Source organism: Emys orbicularis, chromosome 14 (genome assembly GCF_028017835.1).
Source record: "Emys orbicularis isolate rEmyOrb1 chromosome 14, rEmyOrb1.hap1, whole genome shotgun sequence".
Lineage (NCBI taxonomy): Eukaryota > Metazoa > Chordata > Testudines > Emydidae > Emys > Emys orbicularis.
This window is the reverse complement of record NC_088696.1, coordinates 41,038,021-41,063,822: the sequence shown is the minus strand read 5'-3', so window position 1 is coordinate 41,063,822 and position 25,802 is coordinate 41,038,021. Positions and strand designations below refer to the sequence as shown.

Below are 25,802 nucleotides of genomic sequence, written 5' to 3'. Positions count from 1 at the left end.
CCCCATCACAATAACCCCGACCCACCCCGGCTAACAATCCCCCCCGCCCCATAACAATAACCCTGACCCACCCTGGCTAACAATCCCCCCCGCCCCATAACAGTACCTACTGACAGACGCATCCCAGGCTCCGCGGGGGCGGGGGGGGGGGGGCTCCGGACAGTGGCGGCGCGGCCAGGGGAGGGGGAATCTCGCCCACGGCTTCTGGTTCGGTCGGAACGTGACCGGGGCTGGATTCCGGGGGCCGCCGTGGCAGCCGGACCGGAAGCGGAAGTGTAGTCGGCGGGTCGGACCGGACTTGGGAGCGGAGCGGGAAGCGGGCCCATGGCCTCTGCCAGCATCGACATCGAGGACGCGACCCAGCACCTGAGGGACATCCTCAAGCTGGACCGGCCGGCAGGTGAGCGCCCCGTGAATGGTCCGCCCGGCTGCTCCCACCTCCCGCCCGTGTCCCGCTGGGGGCGCGCCCTCCCTGCCCGCTTGTGTCCCGTGGGGCGCGCCCCTCCTGCCCGCCCGTGGCCCCGCCCGCGCCCCCCCCGCCCGTGGCCCCGCTGGGGGCGCGCCCCGTCCCTGTGCGCCCCCCCCGCCCGTGTCCCGCTGGGGGCGCGCCCTCCCTGCCCGCTTGTGTCCCGTGGGGCGCGCCCCTCCTGCCCGCCCGTGGCCCGCTGGGGGCGCGCCCTCCCTGCCCGCTTGTGTCCCGTGGGGCGCGCCCCTCCTGCCCGCCCGTGGCCCGCTGGGGGCGCGCCCTCCCTGCCCGCTTGTGTCCCGTGGGGCGCGCCTCTCCTGCCCGCCCGTGGCCCCACCCGTGGCCCCGCTGGGGGCGCGCCCCGTCCCTGTGCGCCCCCCCCCGCCCGCGTCCCACTGGGGGCGCGCCCTCCCTGCGCGCTTGTGTGCCGTGGGGCGCGCCCCTCCTGCCCGCCCGTGTCCCCGTCCCCGCCCCCCCCGGCGGTGTCCCCGCTATGAATCGCTCCTTTCTGCTCTTCTTCCTCCAGCCCCCTGAGCTGTGCCCGTGGCACTGGGCTCTGCTCCTCTAGCAGTGTCGCTGTTGTGTGCTGCGATGTGTGGGAGTTACTCTGCCGCTATCCCGGGCCAGAAGCCGACGGGTGGCAGGGTGGAGCCGGGCTGCTGCAGGGACCAGGCGAGGTGGGGGAGCTCTCCCCTCTTGGGGAAACGGCAGCGCTGGCGGAAGAGGAGCCGGGTAGAAATTTAGCTTCTCCCTAATGCAGTTTTCTTGTTGCCTCTGCTCCCCTAATCTCACATGCTTGTTCCTAGTGTGGGGGAAGACGTTAGATCTTTTTCTTCCCGTGTCAGTTTGGCCATGTCATCCTCTTTCTGAGTTGCTCCACTGGCTTCCCCTTCTCCATTACATCAAACATAAGCTGCTTGTCTTCACTCTCAAGGCCCTTCGCAGTCAGTCCCCACCCTACCTGTCATCTCTCAGTCAGTATCAAGCTGTCTGTGCTCACCTCGGACACCCGTAATGCCAGCCTCCATTGTGCAGGTGTTACATTTTCAAACACCTTCATGCTTTTTCCCACGCAGCCCCTCATCCTTAAGTGGTGCTTCCTGTAAACATCCATAGAGCTACCTCGTTATCCTCCTTAACTCTTCTTAGCCAAGAGGGCTACAGAGAACTTGGCAACGGCTAGACTGCTGATGTGCTGAAAACATTGCTTCTCATGCTGACCAATATTGTCTCATGTATTGTATCACCTGTTGTCTCTCATCTTATACTGTTTTTGTAAGCTCCTCGGGGAAGGGGCTGTCTTATTGTTCTGTGCATTGCACAGTTGGGTCCTGGTGGATGATGAAGGCTTCTAGATGCTACAGTAATACGATAATAAGATCCTAGTAATTAATAGGATCTTAAATGTAACTCTGCGACTGCCGGAGCAGCAAAGCCCAAACGATTTCTAGCAGCACAGCTAAACTGTGCCAAAATGTTCTCTCGCCATATCGGATCAGCCCCACTGTACTCTGGGAAATGGCTCTGATGTGCCTTGGGTAGTACCTGGTGTCATGGCATAGAGGACGTGAGCACCCTTGGATTCCTGACCTGCACTGCTCCACTCCTGGGGTGGCCAAAGCATACAATGTGCCATCTTGATCCATGCAGAAGCCAGGGTTTCTGTGGGCCTTGGCTCCATACTAACAAGGAGGTGGCCTTCAGTCTGCCTGCCTATGGCCCCGGACTCCTGCTCCGTTGCCAACGTGGGTCTTGGCTGGGTAAAGTGTGGGCGTATGTTGACGCACTTGCTGTGTGTTGAGAGGCCAGTGGAGCTGCCTTTGCAACAACTGATGTGCTCGCAGCAGAGCCCTGTTGGAGCTGAGCTCCTCGCGGGTCTCCGTGTGGCTCTTTGACAGCTGTGAAAAGGGCTTTGCGTTGTGGAAGTGCAGCTGCTGCCACCCATGGTAGTGACTCTGCATCCTGCTGGGTTTCTTAAGAGTTTGAAAGTTAAAATCTATGAGTGAAGCTGAGGAGCTGGTTCAGCTTAATCCCACCAGCTCCTCAGCCTCTCCAGCTACATTCTCTCCTCATTCTTCTGTTGGGTATGTAAGTGAAGAGGGATGATTTGGTAAATGGTTGGTAGCAGCTTCTGTTTTCGAATAGTCAGCTACCAGACAGGGCCTTCCTGTGACTGTGACACCCAACTCCCTGAGAGAGGACTTATGGGATAGATTCTAACCTCCACATCTAATTCCAGTGCGGACAGTTGTATGAAGGTTGTAGTAGACACACAGCCGTGGTCTGAATGAATAGACAACCCTGCTGGACTCGGTCGCTGTACAGCACTTCCATTTAGTGGTATAGACCTGACCGTTAGTGTCCCTGAAACTATTGCCCTCCTGATTTGTGCAGAGATGCTTCCTATTTCAGCTAGCCTGGTATGATCCAGAGTTTGCTTCTTAACCTCCACCCCTGGGCTGTAGAATCCTCTGCTGCTTCATTCTCCTACTGTCCTCTCTAGTGATACGGGTGCTGGAGCTCCATCTCTTTGCTATAGTGAGCGGGCAATTGGGGGTTGTCTGAATGTGGAAGGGTGAGCAAGAGACTATAGAGGTCAGATTTAAGGTTGGTTTGAGCTTCTTAACTGAGGCCTTGCCTACACTAAAGGGAAAAGTCAATCTAAGCTACGCAATTTGAGTTACGTGAATAGCGTAACTCAAATCAACATAGCTTAGATCTACTTACCGTGGGGTCCACATTATGTGACGTCAACGGGAGACACTCTCCCCTTGATGCCCCTTACTCTTCTCAATTAGGTGGAGTACAGGAGTTGATGGGTGAGCGATTAGCAGTCGATTTTAGCGGGTCTTCACTAGACCCGCTAAATCGACCACTGGTGCATCGCTCGCCGCAGCATCAAGTGTAGACAAGCCTGAGAACTTCCTGGCTTATTTGTTTTTCCTTTTCACCCTTAAAGGTTTTGCTGTTACAATTGTTTGAGAGTTTTTCTTACCAGTGTGATGATTTGCTTGGATTGGTAACCTAAAGAAACTCTGCAATAGAGCTACCTTTAGAATGAATAACCTCCCATGTTCTGGAATGGGAAGTGTTATCCCTTCTGATCCAAAAGTAATCCTGCAGCTGTCTCCACAGACTGTTTTCTGTGAGGTATCGGCGACTTTCAGTAGGCCAACACTGCTCCATCAGCAACTCAGATGTCACTCATTTCTCTACCTTCCCAGCTCAGCCACAGATGGTTGGGTCACTCTGGTAGCTGCCGCCTTGTCTTTGGGAGTGTACCCCAAGAAAACAGTGCTGTCTCTTCTCACCATCTCCTAGCCTAACTTGGTAGTGCCTGATGTGTGCCCACTGCTGCTAACGGTGCCAATGTGTTAATTAGTAGAGCTTTGCTAGAGAGCTGGGCAGCATTCCTCAAAATCCTCATCCAAACCACTGCTGGCAGGAGGCGGCACACCAGCCCCATCACCCTGTTCAAATGACTGACTTAGTGTGACACTCTATTTCATACAAACCAGTGTTCCCTTGCATGGGGCAGCAGGAACAGTCCTGTGCGAGGAGGTGAGTCTAACCCCCAGCTTATGATCGGCTGCTTTCCTTTCTCTGCAGGATGGTGGTGAATGTGCCTGTCTCGTGCTTTCTCCTTGAAGCCACGGGGAAGGACAGTGGTAGTTCAGGATGACTCTTGTTCCTGTTGATGTGGTTGCTAGAGTGACCCTGTTCCCCCCACATATGTCTGAGTGTACTGCCCCTGCAATGCAGTTGGCTCAGGCTAGGGAATGAGGTGCAAGGGACTAAATGTGCTCCTGAACTCCGATGTGCTGCAGTAGGTCATTGTGCCAGCCAGCCATGCCCCCATTGCTATATGATGCTCTTTCTCTCTTCCCCCAGGATTGCATTTTTCTGGCACCAGCAGCAAAGGTGCATGTGAACCTCCACTATCTCTGGGCATAGCGAGAGCAGAGAATTTACCTCCTTTATAGCATCTCTTGCCACAGCAGATCACAGCTGTGCTGCACAGAGCACTTTCCTGCAGGGGCAACAAGGAAGGGCAGAGTGAAACCCGCTAGGACTGCATCAGTTTCATGGTGCTGCTGGGCAAGCCACAATAGATGCAGTCCTCACCCTATGGTAGGGAGTGCAGTGCATTCTGTGGCCTGGAGTCTCTGTGTAGAGGATGAATGTAGCTGCCATCTGCTCCATGTAATGCCGATTAGCATGGCTCCTGGGCTTCTCCTGAGGGGCCCAGACATCCCAACACTGTGATAATGCAGCCCCGCATGCCTGTTCCTGGGATGTTGAATGTGCAGTCTCTGATTTAGCTCCTCTTGTTACATGAAAGCATTCTTTTAAATAAACCTGGAGAATGAATTCTATTCACAATTACTTCTGCTGGCAGCAGCATTAGCTGCATTCCTTGATATATTAAAGCAATTAACCATCCTGTTTGGTAACTGGAAAGTTTGTCTTGCTTTCTGAGGAAGTGCTGCTTGTGGATGGAGTTATATTTGGGTTCATTACCTTTGCCAATAACAAAGGAGCATTAACCTGTGGTTGTAGGAGCAGCCATTTCACAACAAGACCATTGCAGCAGTTGTTGCCAGGGCAACAATAAACCAGGTTTTAGTTTTCTGGTCCAGTGAAAATTTCACACAGCTGTAATAAGAGAGAGTTTGCTGAAGCAAGTGACTGTCAAGTGGCAAGGCACAGTGCCAGGTGGTTTTGGTGCTCGTTCATTTCTGCTTGGGATTGTTAACCCTTAGCCCTTCCTACTTGAGTAACTGACATGGAAATGTGTCCCTGACATTGCTGGCCTTCTGAAGGCCTCCAGCAGGCCTGGTGACTGGTTGTTACAAACTGGGATGGAGTTCCTCTGGTTGACAGGCAACATGTTCCAGGCCAGGCGTACAAAGTTAGGGCCATATACATGCCTTGATTCAAAGCAGAGCTCTTGCTCATAACAGAGGGAGGTTTGCACACAGGGTCAGGGTGCAGTACGATCCGTCTGCTCGGGAAATATGGTAAACTCGGGAAATATCATAGGTACTTGGAGGCCAACTGCTATTTCTGCTGTTTGTGTTGGCAGTTGCACCTGGGATTAGCTGATGTGGATGCAACAGCTGCAGAAGTTATCGGCACATACTAGGTGCACGGTTGCAAACCCACATTATTTGATGATCTCTCTTTTAGTTTCATTAGGCTTCAGTCCCTAGCTAGTTGAGATGAATATGGTAGCTCACATCTGTTGTGTCAGGCTGTCTGCAGACTCAGGAATTTACCACCACATCAGTTACTTGGGTCATTTTGGAAGGCTTCCTCTGCAGCCGTAACGACTAGAGACCTGTCTTTCAGTGTGACACTGGATGAATGTCTTGAGCTGGCTGCATTTGGGCCACAGGGCAGGCATTCGACACCACTGCTGTGTTGGGCATTCGGTAACTTGAGTTTGATGGATTTCTTGGTTGTGTCCATTGACTTCTCCTTTTTGTTTACTGAGAAGACTTATCCTGATGGGAGAAGAGCTAAAGGACCCCTACACAGGTGTGTGGCACATGTTCTCTCGGAACATGGCCTTCCTCCTGCTGAGTCAGCATACCCCAGCTGGTAGGGCAGTGGCACCTGAGGTAGGGTATTTCACACTGTGCTACTCCTGTGATTAAATATTGCGCATGTTGTTTTCATTTAGGTTCAGTGAACGAAAACCAGAGGCCACCCAACTCGTTCAACGGGGACTTGAATGGACTGCTGGTGCCAGACCCCGTTGCAGCTGGCGATGGAGCTCCCTTGGCTAAGCCAATGCTCCGAACTGTTCCTCTGGGAACCCTGCAGGAGAAGCAAGTCATGTAAGTGTTCCCCAGGGAGGGTGGAGGCTGAGCACCGGGCATCGGTAAGGGGAAGCTCAATCTGAACTTGGTTCTGATGAGAGTGGACAAACCCGGTTCTTAGCTGTGAAAATGAGGTTGAGGTTGTGAGCAATTCAGCAGCCAATCCTGTCTCTTCGGACGACCCGTGTCCATGTTTTTACTGGTCACTGGGGAAAGGAGGAGTTCTGATGCTGAGTAATTCTGATGATAGGCCTTGAGCAGTAGGGCCTGCTGCATAGCAGGAATGAGGAGCATTGGTGGAGCTGTGTGGGGGAAGGAGGAGCAGGGTGTGCCGCATGTCAGGATTAAGGAGCATCAGCAGAGCGCTGTGACGAGTTCAGGACTTGTGTAGTGGGGGTGCCGGGGATCAGCGGTCTGCATTGGCAAAGGTATAGCTGGAAACTTGCCCATATATGGAGACTTCAGCTACCCCATGCCCTCTGTCACTTGCATTATTAACTCTGAATTTTTCAGACTCTGTCTTCAGGTATCATGCAGCAGAAGAACAGGTCAAGTGACTACCTGACCCTCCACTAAATAGGAGAAATAATTAGGTGTATCTGTGAACATACACAAATGTGGGTTAATTAGACAGAAGGGCGTGTCCGTGCATAGTGGGTCCAAGGCTATTTCTCCAAAACGTGAGTGACACAAGAAGCGCTCCTAGGAGCAGCCCATTGGTCTACACGCTCTAGTACCTTGCCTCCTGCATTGACTCCTCAGCGTTAGGCTTTCTCGCCTGACGAGCTTATCGTTTGGCTTTTCTGAAGACTAGCTGTTGCCAAGTTCCTTGTTGCTGAGCTGTTGCTGAGGGAATTGCCTAACAGCGTGTTTCACTGCCAGGGTTAGTTGCTTGGTTGGCATTGGGCCAGCTGCATCTTGGAGGTATTTGGAGTGTGGCCCAAAGTAGCTCAGAGTAAATCTGTCATTTGGAACAGGAGACTGGATAACTTGGCTATGAGAGAGCTCTTTGGGGGACTTGAGGAGGAGCAAGCCAGGCCTCTGTGCTTGATTCTGCCAAAGAGCGGACTTTTAGATGAATGAATGGCCCTCTTTGGTACTGATCTTCAGCATGCACCCTGGAAGCTGCCCAGAAGGCTCTCTGAGTTATGGATTAAAATGGCTACCAGCAATACCTGTGCTGGGTTCCCCTCTCATGGTCCCAGAGAGGCCGGGTGTGTGAGCTGAGCTCTTTATTTCTCTTAAAAGCTGCCTTTCTGGAGATGACAGCTCCACCTGCGTGGTGATATCGGCAAAAGACGTGGAGATTGTGGCCAGCAGTGACTCTAGCATCACCAGTAAAGCCAGAGGGAGCAACAAGGTAAAGGGGAGGGTGTATCTAACCTATGTACCGCATCCCCGCAGTATCTGTGCACCCCCCATGGAGCGACAGACAGAAATACCTCTCTTTCTGCCTGGCTTGGAGGAGGGTAACAGCTCGCTTGGTTATAGGGGTGATTGAAGAATGTATTCGTGGCCATCCGTGTTGCTCAGCAGAAGCTCTGCTACGCTTTGCATCACTCAGAGCTTTTCCAGAGCCTGTGGCTTCATGCCTAGCTATGAGCTGCAGTGATGGAGCATGTGGGCCCCCTTGGCCACCTCCGGTGTGAGAGGATGGGATGGAATCTGCCAGGCAGTCTCACATGGAAGTGGGTGTGTTTACTGCTGTGACTCTCCTAGTCCCTCTTAGTTCCTTACTTTGCACCTCCTGCCGGGGTGGCACTTACCAAGTTGGGCCAGGCCCCTGTGTGAGCCCTTCCCGGATCCCCACGAAGGGAATCCTGAATCCAGGGTGAAGCTGCCCTCACCCCAGGGACTGAATGGTGCCTTTATCCCAAACACCCTTTCCGCTGACTTTTAAGTGGGATCCCAGACTTGGCCTCAATCCCTTTGCTAGCATCGTTCCACAATAGAGAATTGTAGTGGCAGTTGCTCCAGTGTAAACAGCATTCCTCCCTGCAGGAGCAGGGACGCGTCAGCAGCTTCGCTAGAAGTCTCTTCCTATACGCAGGGCTGTAGTGCACCTGCTTCGCTCTGAAATCTCACTGTGGAATGGCCAACTGCCGGCCAGAGCATTACCCTTCTCCGTTGTTTGGTGGCTTTATTGCAGATATTTCTGTTTCTTTCACTTTGCCTTAGCTGCTCTTTATTTCTTTCCTCCATCTAGGTAAAAATACAGCCAGTAGCCAGGTATGACTGGGAGCAGAAATACTACTATGGCAACCTGATAGCTGTATCAAACTCCTACCTGGCATATGCCATTAGAGGTGAGGACCAGTTCCTGCTGCTTTGTGAGTGTGATCTGTATTGGGCTCCTCCTTCAGTTGTTACCAGTGCAGCCTAACGCTAGGTGTGGAGCTCACCGTTTCTGGTTCCCATGTTCGGGGGGCGTTATTGTGGGTCAGGTGGACTTGGGAGTAGGGATGGGACTGGAGCAACAGGAATGGGTGGATTGAAACACTAAAAGTTGGGTACAGCCCCTGGGGCAGGAGGAGTCATTGGAGTTAGAAATGTGAGACTGGGAAAAGCCCAGGTGGAGGCAGGGAGCAGTGAGGGTGAAGCTGAGAGATTGTCCTGGCATTAGCTGTGTCCCTAAGAGCGGACACTTTCCCAGGAAAAGGGGAGGAGGTGGGATGCGCCCTGCGGGAGGGGTGCATTGAAGCCACAAGATTCAGTAAGGCTTAGGAATAGTGTAGGGAGTTGCACGCTTCCAGGCTAGCATGAAGGGAAACTAGGATGTGTTTATGTGAGTTAATCGCTGCAGATGCTGCTCCTGTCACTCTGTTCCCCCGGGTTAAGATCTGGATCCTGTTTGTTCTGGAGGTGGGGCTGTGTGAAACTGAATGGAGTCAATAAGCCATGCCAGAGCTGGGAGTCCATAGAAACCTGATTCTATCCCACTGGAAGTTGGTCACTCCTCCAGGGTAGCCCTTCTGCTGTGAACAAACCTTTCTCCCTGGATAAAAACAGGTACTTCCTGAGGACAGAGAGCAGCACAGACACATAGGATGAATTGATTTGCTTAAATTAAGAGCAGTCGTGTCATTTAGGATAAACTTTAGAAGAAACAAGCTCACAAAAAAGCAGGCATAGTGCGGGGGTGTGGTACTGGTGCAGTTTACAAGGGAAGATCAGCTTCTGCAGGACACGTGGAACAGGCTTCGGATCATCTGCAAGAGTGACCTCTCGTTGGGCCTGCTCTGTGGCCTTTTTCTCTGCCCTCACCCATCACTTGTTGGGATGGGCGTGCTGCCGGGGCTTGTCAGTGCCTCGATACTGCCTGATGGCCAGCCGGGATGCTGAAACCTGGAGGGTAGCTGCTGAGGCAAGAGGAACTCCTGTGAAGAAAGAGCTGACAAGCGTTGACTTCTCTCCTTTGTGTTCTCCTTGATAGGTGCCAGCAATGGCTCGGCTATGGTGCGGGTACTGAGCATCAGCACTGCCGAGCGGACCTTGCTGAAAGGCTTCACGGGCGGCGTGGCAGACCTGGCTTTCGCCCATCTCAACTCCAACCAGCTGGCCTGCCTGGACGAGGCTGGCAACCTCTTTGTCTGGGGCCTGGCCATGGACAATGGGAAAATCCAGTATCTTAATCGGAATAAACTCGGTGGCAGTATTTGTGTAGCAGCAACACACTGATGCAACAGCAAAGCCAGGCTCAATTTCAGGGCCTTTACAAAGGGACATTTTATCTGGTTTCCCTCTGTGTTTATCTCCTGTTTCCCTTAGAGCTTGGCAGGCAAGTAGCCTGGGTAGTCTTGCTCCTCCCATTAAGGATCACATGACAGTGGCCAGCCAGTGAATGAGAGATGATAGGTAGAGCGGAGATAGGCCCCAAAGGGCCTTGAAAGTGAAGATGAGCAACTTATGTTTGAGACAATGAAGAGGGGGCCAGTGGAGAGATGCAAAGAGAGGGTGATATGTTTGTGGCAGCATTCTGAATGGGTCCGAGCAGGGCAGGGTTGCATTTGTCAAGGCCAGAGGAAAGGATGCTGCAATAATCAAGATACAAGATGATGAGAGACTAGACAAGCGTTTGAGCTGGGTGTTCAGACAGGAGTAACTGGCAAGGAGGGGTTTCACCCAGGAGCCCCATGGACTCCTGGCTCGCCCAAGCCTACGGCTCTGTGTTGCCATCTGGATCGTGTTACAAGGACACTGGCCTACATCTGTCTGGCTCTATCTATATTTTCCATGGCTCTGGGAAAGAGGGCTGGGATGCAAAGCCCATTACCCCAAAGCCCATCTTTACTGCATTTTTTGGTCTGCTTGAAGTGAGTCACTGGATTTTAGTGTTGTGAACCTCTTCCTTTCCTGATGGAGTTACTTTTCCAGTGTTCCTGGGAAGCACGTTACTTCAGGGTCACAATTTCCCATCCTTATCGTTGATGTGTATAACTACTTCAAAATGAGGAGTGAGGGTGACCCGTGGCATATTGTGATTATTTAAAGTTCTGTGTGTGGATATATGAATTGGATCACTCTGTGTGATTGGGATAGCCTTCATGCATCTCTTTCCATTGTTTTTTCAAGTCATACCGCAGTGCTGGCTGAAATAATAAAACCAGAGCCAATTCAGATTCCAGCCCTACAAAACCAAAAAAGATTAGAAATTTTCTGATAACATGCAAATGTGACCCTAATCTGTTTCTCTGCTGTGTCCGTCTGTTCATTCTTATATGCAGACAATAAGTGAAATTTACAAGGATCTAAGTGTCACTTGTAAATGTCACTTTCTTGCCAGTGGAGGTAAGGCGACCTGCCTCCCTCACCAAGGTCCTTGTAACTGATTTCCGTGGATAGTAATTCAGAGCTAAAAAGCACTAATTGTTTTAGACATCACAAGGATCCATCCTGAGAGGATTATATCTGAACTCTAGTAACAGCCAGAACTGTGTGTTTTCCTTAACGTGGTGATTAGAGAGGAGATCTTGGTGAACATAAAACGACCTGAGGGCACCCCGCTGAACAGCTTCCGGAGAATCATATGGTGCCCCTTCATCCCAGACGAGAATGAGGAGAGCGGTGAAGAGGGCAGCCAAACATTGGCATTGCTGCACGAGGACAGGGTAAGGAGGCTTGTGGGTCTTACTTGAAACGTTATCCCCTATTGTAATCCCAAGAGAGACTGTAATCCTCCTCTGGGTACCTGGATTGAAATGCGGGTATGGTCACATGATGGGAATGTAATGGTTACGGACTACGCTGAATAGCAGAACCCTCCCACGTTAATGAACCAGGTGTTCAGGAGAGGCCTGAGGCTGGATTAGCAATGAGGGTGCTGCAGGTATGCGGTAAGGTATATTGGTAACGCCGTATGCCTCTTCCTGATTTCTAGCCAGTGTTGTTAAACATTCACTGTTGTGAACACAAAACAGAACTCAGACTGTGGTGCCTTTGTAAAATAAAAGGGGCCTTCTGCTGAATTCTGCCTTTCCTGTCACTTTGATTGCAGTAAGCAGATGCTCTTGCTGACACAGCCTGCATAGTGCATATGGTACTGTTCATAATAATAAAAATGTTGGAAACCGCAATTATATTGAGCACCTAAAGTGTGCTCTGAGGTGTGCAGGCATGGAAGCCCCCGGCCCCTTCCCCCAGGAGCAAAGTCAGAGGGGGCAGAAGTGACTTTAGGTCGGACATGCCTGACCTCATGTGAGGTCCTTGTGTTCCAGGTTTGTTGTTGAACCTAAGTGAGTATGCTTGGTAGACAAACCAGACTGCTCTTGTTTAGGATCATGCTGGTTTCTAAATTAACTGTGACCTCTGAGGGTATTGCTGTGGACAGTTCTGTGAAAACCTTTGCTCGGCATGCAGTGACAATCAAAAAGCAAATGGGTTTAAGCTGTGTCAAGAAAAGGCTAGAGAATAGTACAGAAAATATTATGCCACTCTGCAGATCAGGGGTAAAGCCTCTCCTTAAATAGGAAATGTTCAATTCTCAACACTTCTTTTCAAAAAGGAAATATCAGAAACAGAGAAGGGACCTCAGATTAGATGCATGAAATATTTCCACATGAGGGAGACTGAATTCCAAACCATTTAGTTTAGAAAGCTGAATAAGTGAGCCAAAGACCACGTTCAAAGAGCCTTAAAACTGCAAAGCGAAGCGTTCAAAAGTCAGGAAATGCCTAGACTAACTTTCCCCTGTGAATATGGGTTAGCATGGCACATTACATTGCATGACTTCATTTCTCTGCCTGCTGAGTCCCCAGATCAGACAGTGAAAGAGGCATGACTGTGCAGTGAATGAGGCTGGAGCCCTCAGCGCCCCTTGTGCTCAGCAGAAAGTGAACAGTGTGTGGTGAATGAGGAAGGATGATGTTGTGGATGAGGCCCTGCGCTGAGTCTCAGAAGATGTGGCTTCAGTTCACACCTCTCAGATCTGGGCCAGATGCTTAATCTCTCTGGACAAGAGTTTCAAAAGTACCCAGTCGTCTGGGGCGCCTACGTTCTTAAGTGCTTTAAGACACCCTGAAAGGACTTGATTTTCAGAAAGTCCTGTGCATCAGACCCTTTTAAAGTGTGTCAAGTTAGACACCCAAAACTTGAGGTTCCCACAATCGCAGCAGGTCACTTCTGAAAATCTTGGCCTCTGGGCCTCAGTTTCCCATCTGTAAATAGGGATAACACTTTCCTGCCTCACAGAAACATTGAGAATCAATTCACTATGTGCTGGTTGAGAGGCTCTCAAACGCTGCAGTGACGAGGTCGTCGGACTCTCATTTAGGGAGGTGCTTGAATGGTGTGAAGCGTGAAAATAAACCTGGACTCCTTGTGTGGAGCAGTGCCTTTTCTGTGCACTGAACCAGGTGGGGGCCTGGTTGGAACAATACGTGACCTGTCTTGTAGTGCATGTGCATAAGGGGGCAGGAGTACGTTTGCGTGAGCAACCTCAATTCAGACATTTCTTACCTATTGTCACTTTTCAGCCTTTGTGTTTTTTCTAATGGAGTTTTTTAAATGAAACTTGATTGAGGCTTTTTTTTTTTTTTTTTTAAGGAAAAGCAAATGCTCAAGCACATCTGCTGGACAGCACTAGAATGCTGTGTGCTGCACAGTCTCTGCCGGTGAGATGGAAGGAGACAGGACTCCCTTGGAGCCTTTCCTTCTTCCATATGAATGCTCATATGCTACAGGGAACATAAGAACGGCCATATTAGGTCAGACTAGAGATCCATCTAGCCCAGTATCCTGTCTTCCAACAGTGGCTGATGCCCGATGCTTCAGAGGGAATGAACAGAACAGGGCAATTATTGAGTGATCCATCACCTGTCATCCAATCCCAGCATCTGGCAGCCAGAGGCTTAGGGACATCTGGAGCATGGGGTTGTGTCCCTGGCCATCTTGGCTAATAGCCATTGATGGACCTATCCTACATGAACTAAATCTGTTTTTTTTTTTTTTTTTTTTAACCCAGTTATACTTTTGGCCTTCACAACATCCCCTGGCAATGAGTTCCACAGGTTGACTATGTTGCGTGAAGAAGTACTTCCTTTTGTTTGTTTTAAACCTGCTGCCTGCTAATTTCATTGTGTGACCTCTAGTTCTTGTGTTATGTGACGGCGTAAATAACACTTCCCTATTCACTTTCTCCACACCCAGGTCTATAGAATCATGACTGATCATATCCCCTCTTAGTCATCTCTTTTCCAAGATGAACAATCAGTTTTTTAAATCTCTCCTCATATGGAAGCTGTTCCTTACCCCTAATCATTTTTGTTGTTCATCTCTGTTCCTTTTCCAATTCTTGAGTAATTTTGTATCATCTGCGAACTTTGCCACCTCACTGTTTACCCCTTTTCCAGATCAGTTAAGAATATGTTGAACAGTACTGGTCCCAATATAGATCCCTGGGGGACACCACTATTTACCTCTCTCCATTGCGACCATTTATTTCTCCCCTTTTTCTGTCTTTTAACCAGTTACTGATCTATGAGAGGACCTTCCCTCTTATCCCATGACAGCTTACTTTGCTTAAGAGCCTTTAGGTGAGGGACCTTGTCAAAGGCTTTCTGAAAGTCCAAGTACACTATATCCACTGGATCCCCCTTGTCCACATGTTTCTTTGAAGAAAGCTTGACTGAACCATCTCGTACAGGGGGTTCAGACTTCATAGTGGATCACAATTTAAGAGAGTCAGTTTTGTATGACTTCCTCCAGTCCATCACAGGATCATCCAGCCACTTCTCCCTCCCGCTGGGGATGGAACTACAGCAACTGTGGCAACTACAGCAATTGCTGACATGGGAAACAAATATCAGGAAATACATAGTGTATTTTAGTGCGATTTAGTGAATGCAAACGGGGAGAGCTAGGACCATGTGACCAGAAAGCTCTCTATGGCCCACAGTTTGGGAACAGTTTAAGCAGGTATTACCATCAAAACTGGTGAACAGAGCACATGGGAGGAGTTTTTCAGTAGACGATTGTTACCGAGGTTTGGATGCAATACACGTTTACTGTGCAAAGTGCCACTGTCCCAGATCTGTCCTGGGCATTTCTCATGCTCCCGTCACCATGGTACCTAGATGCCAACGGGAAATGTTTAAAAGGCGATGCTTGCTTAGTAACTCCAGTGGGACTCTAAGAATAATGTTCTTCAGCGTTGCATCATCTTTTCTAGAATGCTACTGAATGGCACATGTAACATGGTTATGTGCTGCTCCACGTGAGCCTGCTGTCAGCTTAAGGTTCGTAGTCTCCCTTTCAAGAGAGACAAATGGAATGCTGTGTCAAAAACAAGATTCTGGGTCTGAGGGATACTCACCAAAGCAGACATTAAAGGCTTGTCTGTACGAACACTTAGTTCCTAGCAAGCTGGGGGGTGAATCTATCCTGCACTAGTCTGGTGCAGACTAACTGTCCGTGTGTACCCTGCTGATGTATATTAACAGTTTGTTACTGCGCTTTGATCTAGGTCTCTTTGAAACAGGACTAGATCGAAGCACATTCACCAACTGTTTGTGTACGTCAGCAGGGCCCACATGGCCCGTTAGTCTGTGGCAGACTAGTGCATGTTACATTCGCACCCCCGCTTACTGCAAACTAAATGTTCATGTAGAGAAGCCCTCAGAGTGGATTCCTTGGATAGGAGTCTCATCTCCAGTCTGCTGCTAGGTAGGGTCTTACGGACCATGCTCAGCATTGATCTAATAGAGGGAGTAACCCGCACATCAGTGACATGTGCAGATGGCTCAGAATGGGAAGAAGCTGTGAGCAAGAAGTATGGCAGAGAACTAATCTAGGGCTAGAGAGACTAGAAACATAAGCAGAAATTAATGTGAGACACAGGCGGGTGGGGGAATGCAGCTAATACATCAAGGGACAAATAAACACACCACCTCTCTGGAGGAATTCCTCTGGAAAGCAGCAACACCAAATGGCCCTTAGGATGGCAGAGGGCAGCAAGCAAAGCACGGATCTGCAGTGTGATAGTGCAACGGAAAAGTGAATGTGGCTTTGGGCTGTATGCGCAGAGGCATCGTGACACTGTCCCTTTAAAACCGCTAAATCCATAGAGCTTGGCAGCGAAGGGAATATAATAGTTGAGGGGTGGGAATGCCAAGGAAGGCGAATGAGTGACCCGTGGAGTATAATAAAAACAGCGGGATTAAGTTAAGGGGACAATAAAGGCTTCGTATCTGGAGAAACATTTCACTAGCAGGAAGTGATCAGGCTACAAAGGAAAGGGGTGGGAATCCACCACTTGGGACACTACTAGTGCTGTCTAACTATCAAATGTACAGTAGGGAATAATCCTGGTGGGCTGGATGGGATGGACTAGGCCAGTCTTTCTCTGATTCCTGTGCTTTGGGCTCTGCTTTTCCCACTTAGCACGGTGGTTAACTCCTCGTTGCGAAAAGAACCCTTCTTAAGCACTCAAGTTGGTTACGCTGCAAACCTGATTGATTTCCAGAGTCGTACCTAGTTTAGCTAATCTCCAGGCTCTTCAGTCACTGCAGTCATGAGAAATCAGAAAAGGAACTGAACGCCTGGCCACTGGGGCGTCGCCGCATCCAAATCTGCCCCCATGCACAGTGCTGAGGAGCGGCAATCTGCCCATGCACGCAGGGCACTCAGAAAACTGGGCTGCTTGAGTCTGAGGTTGTCTTACCCACCACAGATGTCAGGGCGGAGGGCACCATCTAACCTATAGAAGGGACACCTGTGCTGAGGAGTGTCCCCTTACCCTGCCCCTCTTCAGAGTCCCTGCACTAGGCTGATAGGTTCTTCTGACTGACGCTCCCCAGGCATTGAGCACAGCGCAGGGATACGAGCCCAAACTTGGATTCCCCGACGTGACAAGGCTTTTGTTGCCCCATGGCCTCTGAGGCAGCTGCATGAGGCTGGATCCATCATTGCTGTGCCCAAAAGCTGTTTTGTGTTTGTGTAGCTCTGATGGAATATATTGCATGCGGCCCAGTGCTGCACGGGCCAGAGGTGGCAGCTGGACGAGAGGGTTCGTGGCAGCTGTGACTGTTAGAAGGAGCCGGGGAGGTCTCAGGCACTGGCCTGCAGGCATGCACATGTACTCATTTCTCCTTGTTCTCCTCCAGGCAGAGGTTTGGGATCTGGATATTATCCGAGCCAACAACAGTTCCTGGCCGGTGGAGGTGACTAACATCAAAGAGGGCTTCATTGTGGTGAAAGGCCACAGCACGGTAAGAGCACTGCTGCCTGTTGTTATCTAGAGCCCTCTGGTGGATGATCTTCTCAGAAAAGCAGTGTGGGGACAGGCGAGTCACTGGCACACCAAAGCCAATCGCTGGGGGCACTCTCCACGTCATTTTCGGTCTCTGTGGCATATCTTGAACCCTGAGCTCCCTCGACTTTCTGTTCTAAAGAGCTGGACTGTTACCCACCTTAAGTAAAGATGGTGCAGCCCTGAGCTGCTGGCGGTGGCTTAATGTTGAATGAATGTCTCTGCCATTGCCAAGCTGCTGAGTCATCTGTCTGGCATTCCTGAACGTTGCAGCATAAATACCTACGTTCATATCGCTTGATGAAATCAAAGGCAAGCAGGGCTGTGATCATGTCCTTAGCTCCTTATGCCCTTGGGTCCTCGTATGCATTGCCTGCAGGGCTGGTAAGAGCAGGCACTTCCAGGAGATAGACGCCTGCCGTGCCCCTCAGAATGGAGAGGCCAGGCTGTCACTTCTACAGTCTGTCTTGCAGGATCAGCTCATTTGCACCTTGAGGCTGCGAGTCACTAAGCAATATGGTGGGGACGCCATCGTTCCTTGAAACTCAACAGTGTTTAGTGGCTCAGCCATTTTCAGGAGAATCAGATTGTCCTGCAGTTTCTGCTTACGGGCTTAGTGGGCAGTTCTGCCAACATCAGAGAGAGTGGCAGGTGAGCCTGCCTCTCAAAGCAACCCTAATTTTTGTTACAGCCAAAAGCCACCTCTGGAGAAATGCTGTGTTGGCCCATAAATGCTTTGGCTGTTGGAGATAATCAAAGGCCAAATTACTTACCCAACCCAAGGGCTCTTGTGGAGCATGGTACTCAGTCCTTTTGTGTGGATCTCTGTGATTACCTTAGAAGTGTGCGACTTACCAGGTAGACCCTCAAAGCTCAGCTGCCCTGGGGGTGTAAAAAGGCATTCAGGCTCTTTGGCTTTTGCCTTCTCAACAGTGGCATCTCTTCTGATGGTCTCACACCTACCTTTCACCTTCTCAGACAGAATGGGGGAACTATGACAACAGGAAGGATAAGAATGTACATGTAGGAAAAGTTATGAACTCAGTTTGGCAGACTTCATTGTATGTGGTCTTTGGGGACCCTCGTCCTACCCTTACAAGGAGCTGAATGGGATCGAAGGGTCTCTTTCATCTCTGACTTCTGTATCACATAGGGCTTAGTTCCCATTAAACTACAGTCAATTTCTGAAATTATAGGAATGCAGAGAACTAATTACACTATAAGGGGATGCTGTCAATGTGTATAAGGTGCCTCATTCGTAACTGTGCATATATAAGCTTTTCAAAGATGCCAGAATGATTTGGGAGCCATTCCCATTGAAAGTCACTTAGGTGCTTTCGAAAAACCCATCTGTAGACAATGAGTGTAATTTAAGATTTACAGATCCTATTTGTGATATTTCTAAAGGCTTGTCTAAGCACCAGGTACAGCTTTAGCTATACGGGAGTAGTTCTGCTGGTACAACTGCTAGTGTGGGTGCAGTTATACTGGGAAAGCTTATTCCTGAGAAGCGAAGAAGACACCTTTATGCTGGTATAATTGTGTCTACACTAGAGGTTGTAGCAGTAGAACTACATTTGTACAAAATCACACCTCTGTCCAATATTTGTACCGGTACAAAAACGGTGTGTAGATTAGGCCTAAATATCAGTAAAAACATTTCAGGTGTCGAACAGGTGATGGTGTGAACCTTGGATGCATTAGAACCTGGAAAGGAGTAACAATGAATGAGTTTGGTTTTGCTCTCCATACTGAGTGAAAAGTAAATAAAACTGCATCACTGGTGGAAAGTAAATGAGAATTGTACAATTTCTTCTTCGAGGGATGGTCCCCATGTGTATTCCACACGTAGGTACGCATGCGCACCACATGCCTGAGATCTTTAGAAAGCCGTGTCCATTGGTCTGCACATGCACAGTTGTTCTCCTTGTGCTCTGAACCGAGGGCATAAGGGGTGGTGCGGACCGGTGCCTCTCCAGTTCCTTCTGACCACCGCATGGCCTGAGTCAGAACTTTCTGCGTCCACAGCTGCTTATTTTGACTGCTTCAGTCTGTGAATATTGTAAATAGTTTTAGAATTCTTTTAGTCTTAAGTATGAGTGTAGGTCGGTAGCTCTTTTCCCCCCACTTCAGGGAAATGCTCCCCAGGAGACTAGGATTGTGCCCAGAGTACCGGGGTTTAAGAATTGCGTGTCCTGCCCCTGCTCCTTGTCAATGAGCAAGGAACACCAACGCTGCCGTTACTGACTGGGTGAGGCTCACATCTCAGCTAAGTGCAGCATGTGCTGCTCATTCCCTTCCAGAACTCATGAGGGTCGAGAGTGAAGACTTACTAAACATCTGGAGAAGGCCATGAGACCCCACTCAGATCCCAGCTGGGGAGACATCCCCCCCACACACACACATCAACTTCAATCAGCAGGCAGTGCCCTTCAAAGCACAAGCTCAGGAGTTGAGGACAAGACTTCCAAGCCTAAAGAGAAGGCTTCTCATGAGAGTAAGGGGCACTCTCACAAGCATAGAGACAAGCCCTCTGCTTCTAGAGCTGACCTGAAGAAATGAGATCCCTCCTCGACTCCTCAGAGTCAGGGGAGTCCTCACGCACGGGTCCTAAAGATTCAGTCCTGAGTAAATCTCCTCAGCAGGAGAAAGTTGCACGAAGGAGCACACGTCCATCGGTTCTGGGTCCGATGCGCAAACTAAAGATAGACATCCACCGCTGGTCCCTTCAACATCCAGATCAGACTGTGCCAATATCATCATGGCCCCAGAGGGATCCGACTTCCACCGTGACCAGAGAAGCACAGGATCCGATGGTTCCAGCAATTGACTCACCCTGTACCCTGGGGCAGTCTGAGACCTACTTTTCCCCAGAGGATGTTTTTGCTCTCCCCTGTCCTCACTCCCATTTCCTCTCAGCTCCTCTTTATTCAGACACACTGTTACGCCCATGGAAGAAGCTATTCTGAGGAGACAGATCCGCTCTCCTTTCCCACCCGCGAGCCTGAGTACCCAGCCATTGGCATTGTCAGTTTCGCCGGTAGCTTAGGATTCAGCTTTTTCATCTGATGAGTTGGAGGTTCCAGAAGAGCCCCTACCCTGCCATAGAGAAACGGGGCTGGACAGAAGCCTAGGAGATGAGGGTTCTGTTCGCCAATCAGATGACTTCACAAGAGACAGGTGGTACCCAGTGCCGTGGGATCCTCCTCAGCTGGCTGATCCTTCACGCTGGCATTATTGGTTCCCGTAGGATCTCTACTCTAGGCAGCTGGGATCAGTACATGAGCCTTACTTGCCATTTCTTGGCCAGCACCAACGGGCCCCATCGGAGTATGCGGAAGACAAAGTTGAACCAGATCCGACTAGTCCAACTGTTCTGGGAGCAACTTCATCAACTTCCCCAGATGAGGCAGTTACCCCATCTCCATCTGACGCCTACAGGCAATACCAGGAGCTCCTACAAAGGGTGGTGTCTGAGCTCCAAATGCAGCTCGAAGAAGTTGAGGAGCCCCTACGTAGATTGCTGGACATCTTGCAACCCGTGGGTCCCAGTCAAGCAGCCCTCCCGGTTAACGAGGCCGTCATGGATCCAGCTAGAACAGTGTGGCACACTTCTGTTTCCTGTGCTCCCACCCCGAAGAGGGTTGAGAAGCTGTACTTTGTTCCATCTAAGCGGAGGCAGAGTTTCTATTCTCAAATTCTCTGGTGGCACAGGCAGTCACCGAAAGATCCAGACTGCAACACCCCAAAACTGCACCCTTGGACAAGGTGCCATACAGCTCGACCTCCTAGGGAGAATGGTCTTCTCTGCCTTTCTCCAATTTAGAATTTCAAATGATCAGCCCCTTCTAGCTAAATACAACTTCACTAATTATGCGACGTTGTTGGATTTTAAGGAAACACTCCCTCAGGAAGATAGAGCTCAGTTCCAGTCCTTGCTTGATGAAGGAAAATTAGTGGCCAAAACACTCTACAGGCTGCAGTAGATGCTGTGGATACAGCATCCAGAGAGATGGTTACAGCCATTGTCCCGAGGAAAGATTCCTGGTTACAATGTTCAGGTTTCCCTAGAAAGATACAGAGTACCGTTCGAGATCTGCCCGTTGATACAGTTAACCTGTTCAGTGATAAGATGGATGATTCCTTCCACTCTCCGAAGGACTTGAGGACAATGTTTTGTTCTGTGGATATCTATACCTGCTCTGAAGAGGCAGCATCACAGAGCAAGACACCTCAACAATTTTACTACCAATGCTCCCAGGAATCATCAACCAAACAATAGAGGGTTCAAAGGTCCAGGTACGCTGCTCCTGCAACATCTACTGCCACAGCTCACTCTAACTCACAGCCAAGGGATTAATTTTGATGGGACTGTTGAGACCCACATCCCTTTATTGATGCCACATCATCCTGTCCCTCCGTTTTTTGGAGGCTTCCTTATCCAATTTGCCCACACTGGAGGGCTTTAACAACAGACAAATGTGTGCTAGAAATTATTCACTACCAGGCATCTGATTGAGTTTGTCAACCCCTTCATGGTCCATTTTCAGGAACCAATCTCACAAGGAAATTCCGTGTCAAGAAGTGGACTCCCTTCTCCACCAGGGAGCCATAGAGGGAGTTCCATCTCAACTTGAAGGGAAAAGATGCTACTCCCCATACTACTTAGTCCCCAAAAAGAATGGGGGATGGAGACCAATTCTTGACTCATAGACTCTAAGGCCAGAAGGGACCATCATGATCATCTAGTCCGACTTCCTGCACTTTGCAGGCCACAGAACCTCATCCACCCACTGCTGAAATAGACTCCTAACCTCTATGCCAACTAACTATAATTGTCCAAATATCTAAAATTCCACATGGTCACATTGGCATCAATAATCCCCTCTCTGGAAGATGGCACCAGGATCGTGGCTCTTGACATGGAAGATGCATAATTTCACATAGACATTCACCCATCCCTCAGAAGGGTCCTCAAGTTCTTTCTTTGTCAAAACCATTATTAAGTCAGAGTCCTTCCATTCAGGCTAGCTATGACTCCCAGAGTCTTTACAAAAGTCTTTTCACTGGTGACAGCTTGGATGAGGAATAACCGGTTTACCCTCTTCCCATTCCTCAACAGCTGGTTTCTGACAGGCAGATTGTACAAGGAAATCCAGTTTATCAACCGATTCCTGCTCCAACTACTAACTTCCAGGGAATTTGTGTCAACCATGAAAAGTCCCCTTTTGCCCCACAAGGTCCATAAACTTCATAGGAGCCATAGGACTCAACTACCTATTGAGAGATTCTCTGCCATGGGCGATCTCGTACAAGAGGTCGCTCTCCGACTCCAGTCAGAACTTGCCTTTTCTCTCCTCAGTCGCATACCAGACACCATTTGCCCGGCTCCATCTCCATTGCCTGCAAACCTGGCTTCAGTTCATCTACTCACCAGAAAAAGTCATCAACAATGCCAAAGGAACAATTCTGGCCTCTCTCATCTGGCAGACAATGCCGGAGAAAGTTTGAGTAGGGGCTTCTCTCCTCACACCAACACCCAGGTGACGATCATTACTGATACCTCCCTCCTAGGTTGTGGAGCTCATGTGGATGACCATACTGCACGTGGCATGTGGACCTCTCAGGAGTCCAGGATCCATATCCGTTTACTGGAACTCAGAGTGGTTCATCGGGCCTGCAACACTTCCCTCCAACTCTTCCGATCTCGGCACATCCAGACAATGTCGGACAATATGACGACTGTTTTCTATATAAACAAGCAAGGAGAGGGGACAAGATCCCTCCTCCTGTGTGTAGACAGTTAACCTCTGGAATTGCGGTATCAGATATCTCATAGCCCTTTCTGAAGCATGCTTACCAGGGTTGCAGAACTCCCTAACAGACATTTTTCCACAGACCATGAATAGGAGAGTCACAATTCAGTCCTGAATAAGGTCTTCACCTGCTGGGAAATGCCATCTTGGGGCCTCGCAGGTGAACAAAAAACTTCCCCCGTACTGCTCCAGGGCAGCGCTAGGCAGAGGCTTAAAGGGAGATGCCCTTCTGCTACAATGGAGGGATCACTCCAGATCTGCTTTTCCTCCTATCCCATTAATACCACAGGTCCTCTGGAAAATCCGTTACAACAGGGCTCAAGTCGTCCTTATTGCACCCAACTGGCCGAGAGAGTTCTGATTCATGGACCTACTGAGAATTTCAGCCTGTTCGCCCATCAACGTTCGACCACTTCTGGGCCTGCTAATGCAAAACAATGGCACCTTTCCGGGACGCCATTCTGGGACCACTGCAACTCAAGGCCTGGTATTTGGATGGGCATCAGCTGTAGAATGTTCATTTTCCAAGGGAGTTCAATCCATCCTCAACCAAAGCTGGAAGGGACCTACCAGGAGATGCTATTCAGCTAAGTGGAAGCGATTCTTCTCTTGGGCACAATGCTAGTTATCTCTAGAGTCCACTGGGATCCCTGCTATTCTGGAATATATACTTACCCTTAAGACAGTTGTTCTCCACTTATAGGCCACTTGTGGCCCAGTCAGCACACAACTGTGGCCTATGTGACATCCTCAGGGCCATACAGGTAGTGTCTATATTGTGTGGATGTGGCCCACATAACACACAGAGAGCTGCATATGCAGCCCATCATGGTAAATAGGTTGAGAGCCACTGCCTTAAGACATTGGGTCTCTCCGTTAGTTCTCTGCAGATTCATTTAGGAGCAGTCTGTGCTTTTCATCCCCCTATCAACAGCCACACTATCTTCACCCATCCCACAATGACTAGATTCCTGACGCGACTTCTGAGATCCTTCCCACCATTGGTGAAGCCCAACACCTGAATGGGACGGCAATCTCATTCTTTCGTCTCTCACCAAACATCCCTTCAGTCACATGTGCTGTGTCCTACTTCTTGATGAAAGTTGCCTTCCTAATTGCCATCACATCAGCCAGAAGAGTCAATGAGCTGGAGCAGGCCCACCATACACCACCTTCCATAAAGAGGAGGTCTCTCTTTGCCTCCCCACCCCCCGCTCCCCAATTCACCCTAAAGCAATTCCAGAGTTTCACATGAGTCAAACCATCCACTTATCGATATTTTTTCTGAAACTGTATGCTTCTGATGAGGAGAGGACACTGCGGTCTCTGAACATCTGAAGAGCACTGGTCTTTTATCTGCAAAGAACAAAAGCACTTAGACACCTAGACTTTTTGTTACCATAACAGAGATCAAGGGTTCAAGCGGTATCTGCGCAGACTTTCTAAATGGATCTCTGGCTCCATTATCCTTTGCTACCAACTAGCTCACGTTCCCTGTCCCCCGAGGGGGTGAGGGTCCATGCCACCTGAACCCCAGCAATCTCTGCAAGTCATACCTCTACTGAAGAGATGTAGGGCAGCTAGCTGGAGCAGTTTGCACACCTTCACAGGCCATTATACTTTGGTCCAGTCTTCTACTACACATATAGCTGTGGGGACAGCAGTGTTCGTCAGCCATCACTTCTGCCTCCTCGCACCTACCTCCTGTGTGACTTCCCTTGCTAATCTCCCACATGTGGAATACACATAGGGACCATCATTCCAAGAAGAAATGGAGGTTAGTGACTTGTAACTGGAGGTTCTTCAAACTGTGTGGTCACTGTCTGTATTCCACTACCTGCCTTCTGTCCCTCTGCTGCAGATCATAACTGGATTTGCGGTGGGAGAAAGAACTGGAGAGGCATTAGTCCGCACTGCCCTTTATATCCTTGGTTCAGAGCATGAGGAGAACTGCACATGTGCAGACCAACGGACACTGCTTACTAAAAATCTCTGGACTTAGGCATATGGTGCCCATGCATACCCATGTGTGGAATACAGATAGGGACCACACATCTCCACAAACCTCCAGTTACAGGTAAGTGATGCATTTTCAGTGTCAGTAACACAGGGAAGTTTTTGTAATGAGTGTTTGAACATTTCCTTTTGACTGGGTGTGTTCTCATTATGTGGAAGCCGCTTATCGTGTTTTCGTTGGCAGTTTCCATCAGGCTAAGCGGCGAGTACACTCTTTGGTGTAAAGCTTTAGGTTGGATCAGAATTACAGGCTTGGGTTGAGACAATTTAATATTTTGGCTGTTTAGTTCCAAAAACTTGTATATTTCTCTCCACTTAACTCTTGGCAGAAGCAGGAAATGCAAAGTTGATGCTGTTGTGTATAAGTTAATGATCGTAGAAGTAGAGAGCAAAAAGATTTGGAAATAAAATTAAATGTGCTCTTAATATGAATTTCTTAAGAAAGGAGTGACATCAGATGGGGGCCTCAGTTGCCTACCAGCACAACCCAGCATATTTAAGTCACTGTCTGGAAAAGGGGATTATTACCTGCGGTGGATACAATTTGATTCTTTGGTGGGGGCATAAACCCCTGGTTACGTTCACTCACAGGCTTACCTTTAGGACACTGCCCCATCACACTTTCCCTATGGTTAAATTCTGATTTCCTGAGGAGACGTGGAATGACTGGTATGCTTTCCTCTTCCCTCTTTAGTGCCTGAGCGAGGGAGCGCTCTCTCCAGATGGGACCGTCTTGGCCACAGCAAGCCACGATGGCTATGTCAAATTCTGGCAGATCTACATAGAGGGGCAAGATGAGCCAAGGTAACTTAAGAAGCAGAAAAGAAGGGATGGGTCGTGGAACAGAGGACAACTGGAGCTTCCCCTGGCTGAGAGGGAGAAGTTAAGCTCTTGGGGATTCCTTGTCTGATTCCTTCTCAGACCATGAGGAGGAC

The 25,802-nt window shown here is 49.6% G+C and overlaps 1 protein-coding gene across 1 annotated transcript in view; it reads left to right on the top strand.

Moving 5' to 3' along the window:
• The first annotated feature begins 290 nt into the window (after positions 1 to 290).
• Positions 291 to 25,802, top strand: part of EDC4 (enhancer of mRNA decapping 4) — a 53,895-nt gene continuing 28,383 nt past the window's right edge. The window contains exons 1-8 of the mRNA XM_065416362.1: positions 291 to 400; positions 6,153 to 6,309; positions 7,540 to 7,651; positions 8,498 to 8,597; positions 9,725 to 9,914; positions 11,252 to 11,399; positions 16,890 to 16,994; positions 25,562 to 25,671. Coding sequence (XP_065272434.1) covers positions 325 to 400; positions 6,153 to 6,309; positions 7,540 to 7,651; positions 8,498 to 8,597; positions 9,725 to 9,914; positions 11,252 to 11,399; positions 16,890 to 16,994; positions 25,562 to 25,671 — 998 coding nt within the window. The 5' untranslated portion in view covers positions 291 to 324. The remainder of the gene's footprint in view (positions 401 to 6,152; positions 6,310 to 7,539; positions 7,652 to 8,497; positions 8,598 to 9,724; positions 9,915 to 11,251; positions 11,400 to 16,889; positions 16,995 to 25,561; positions 25,672 to 25,802) is intronic.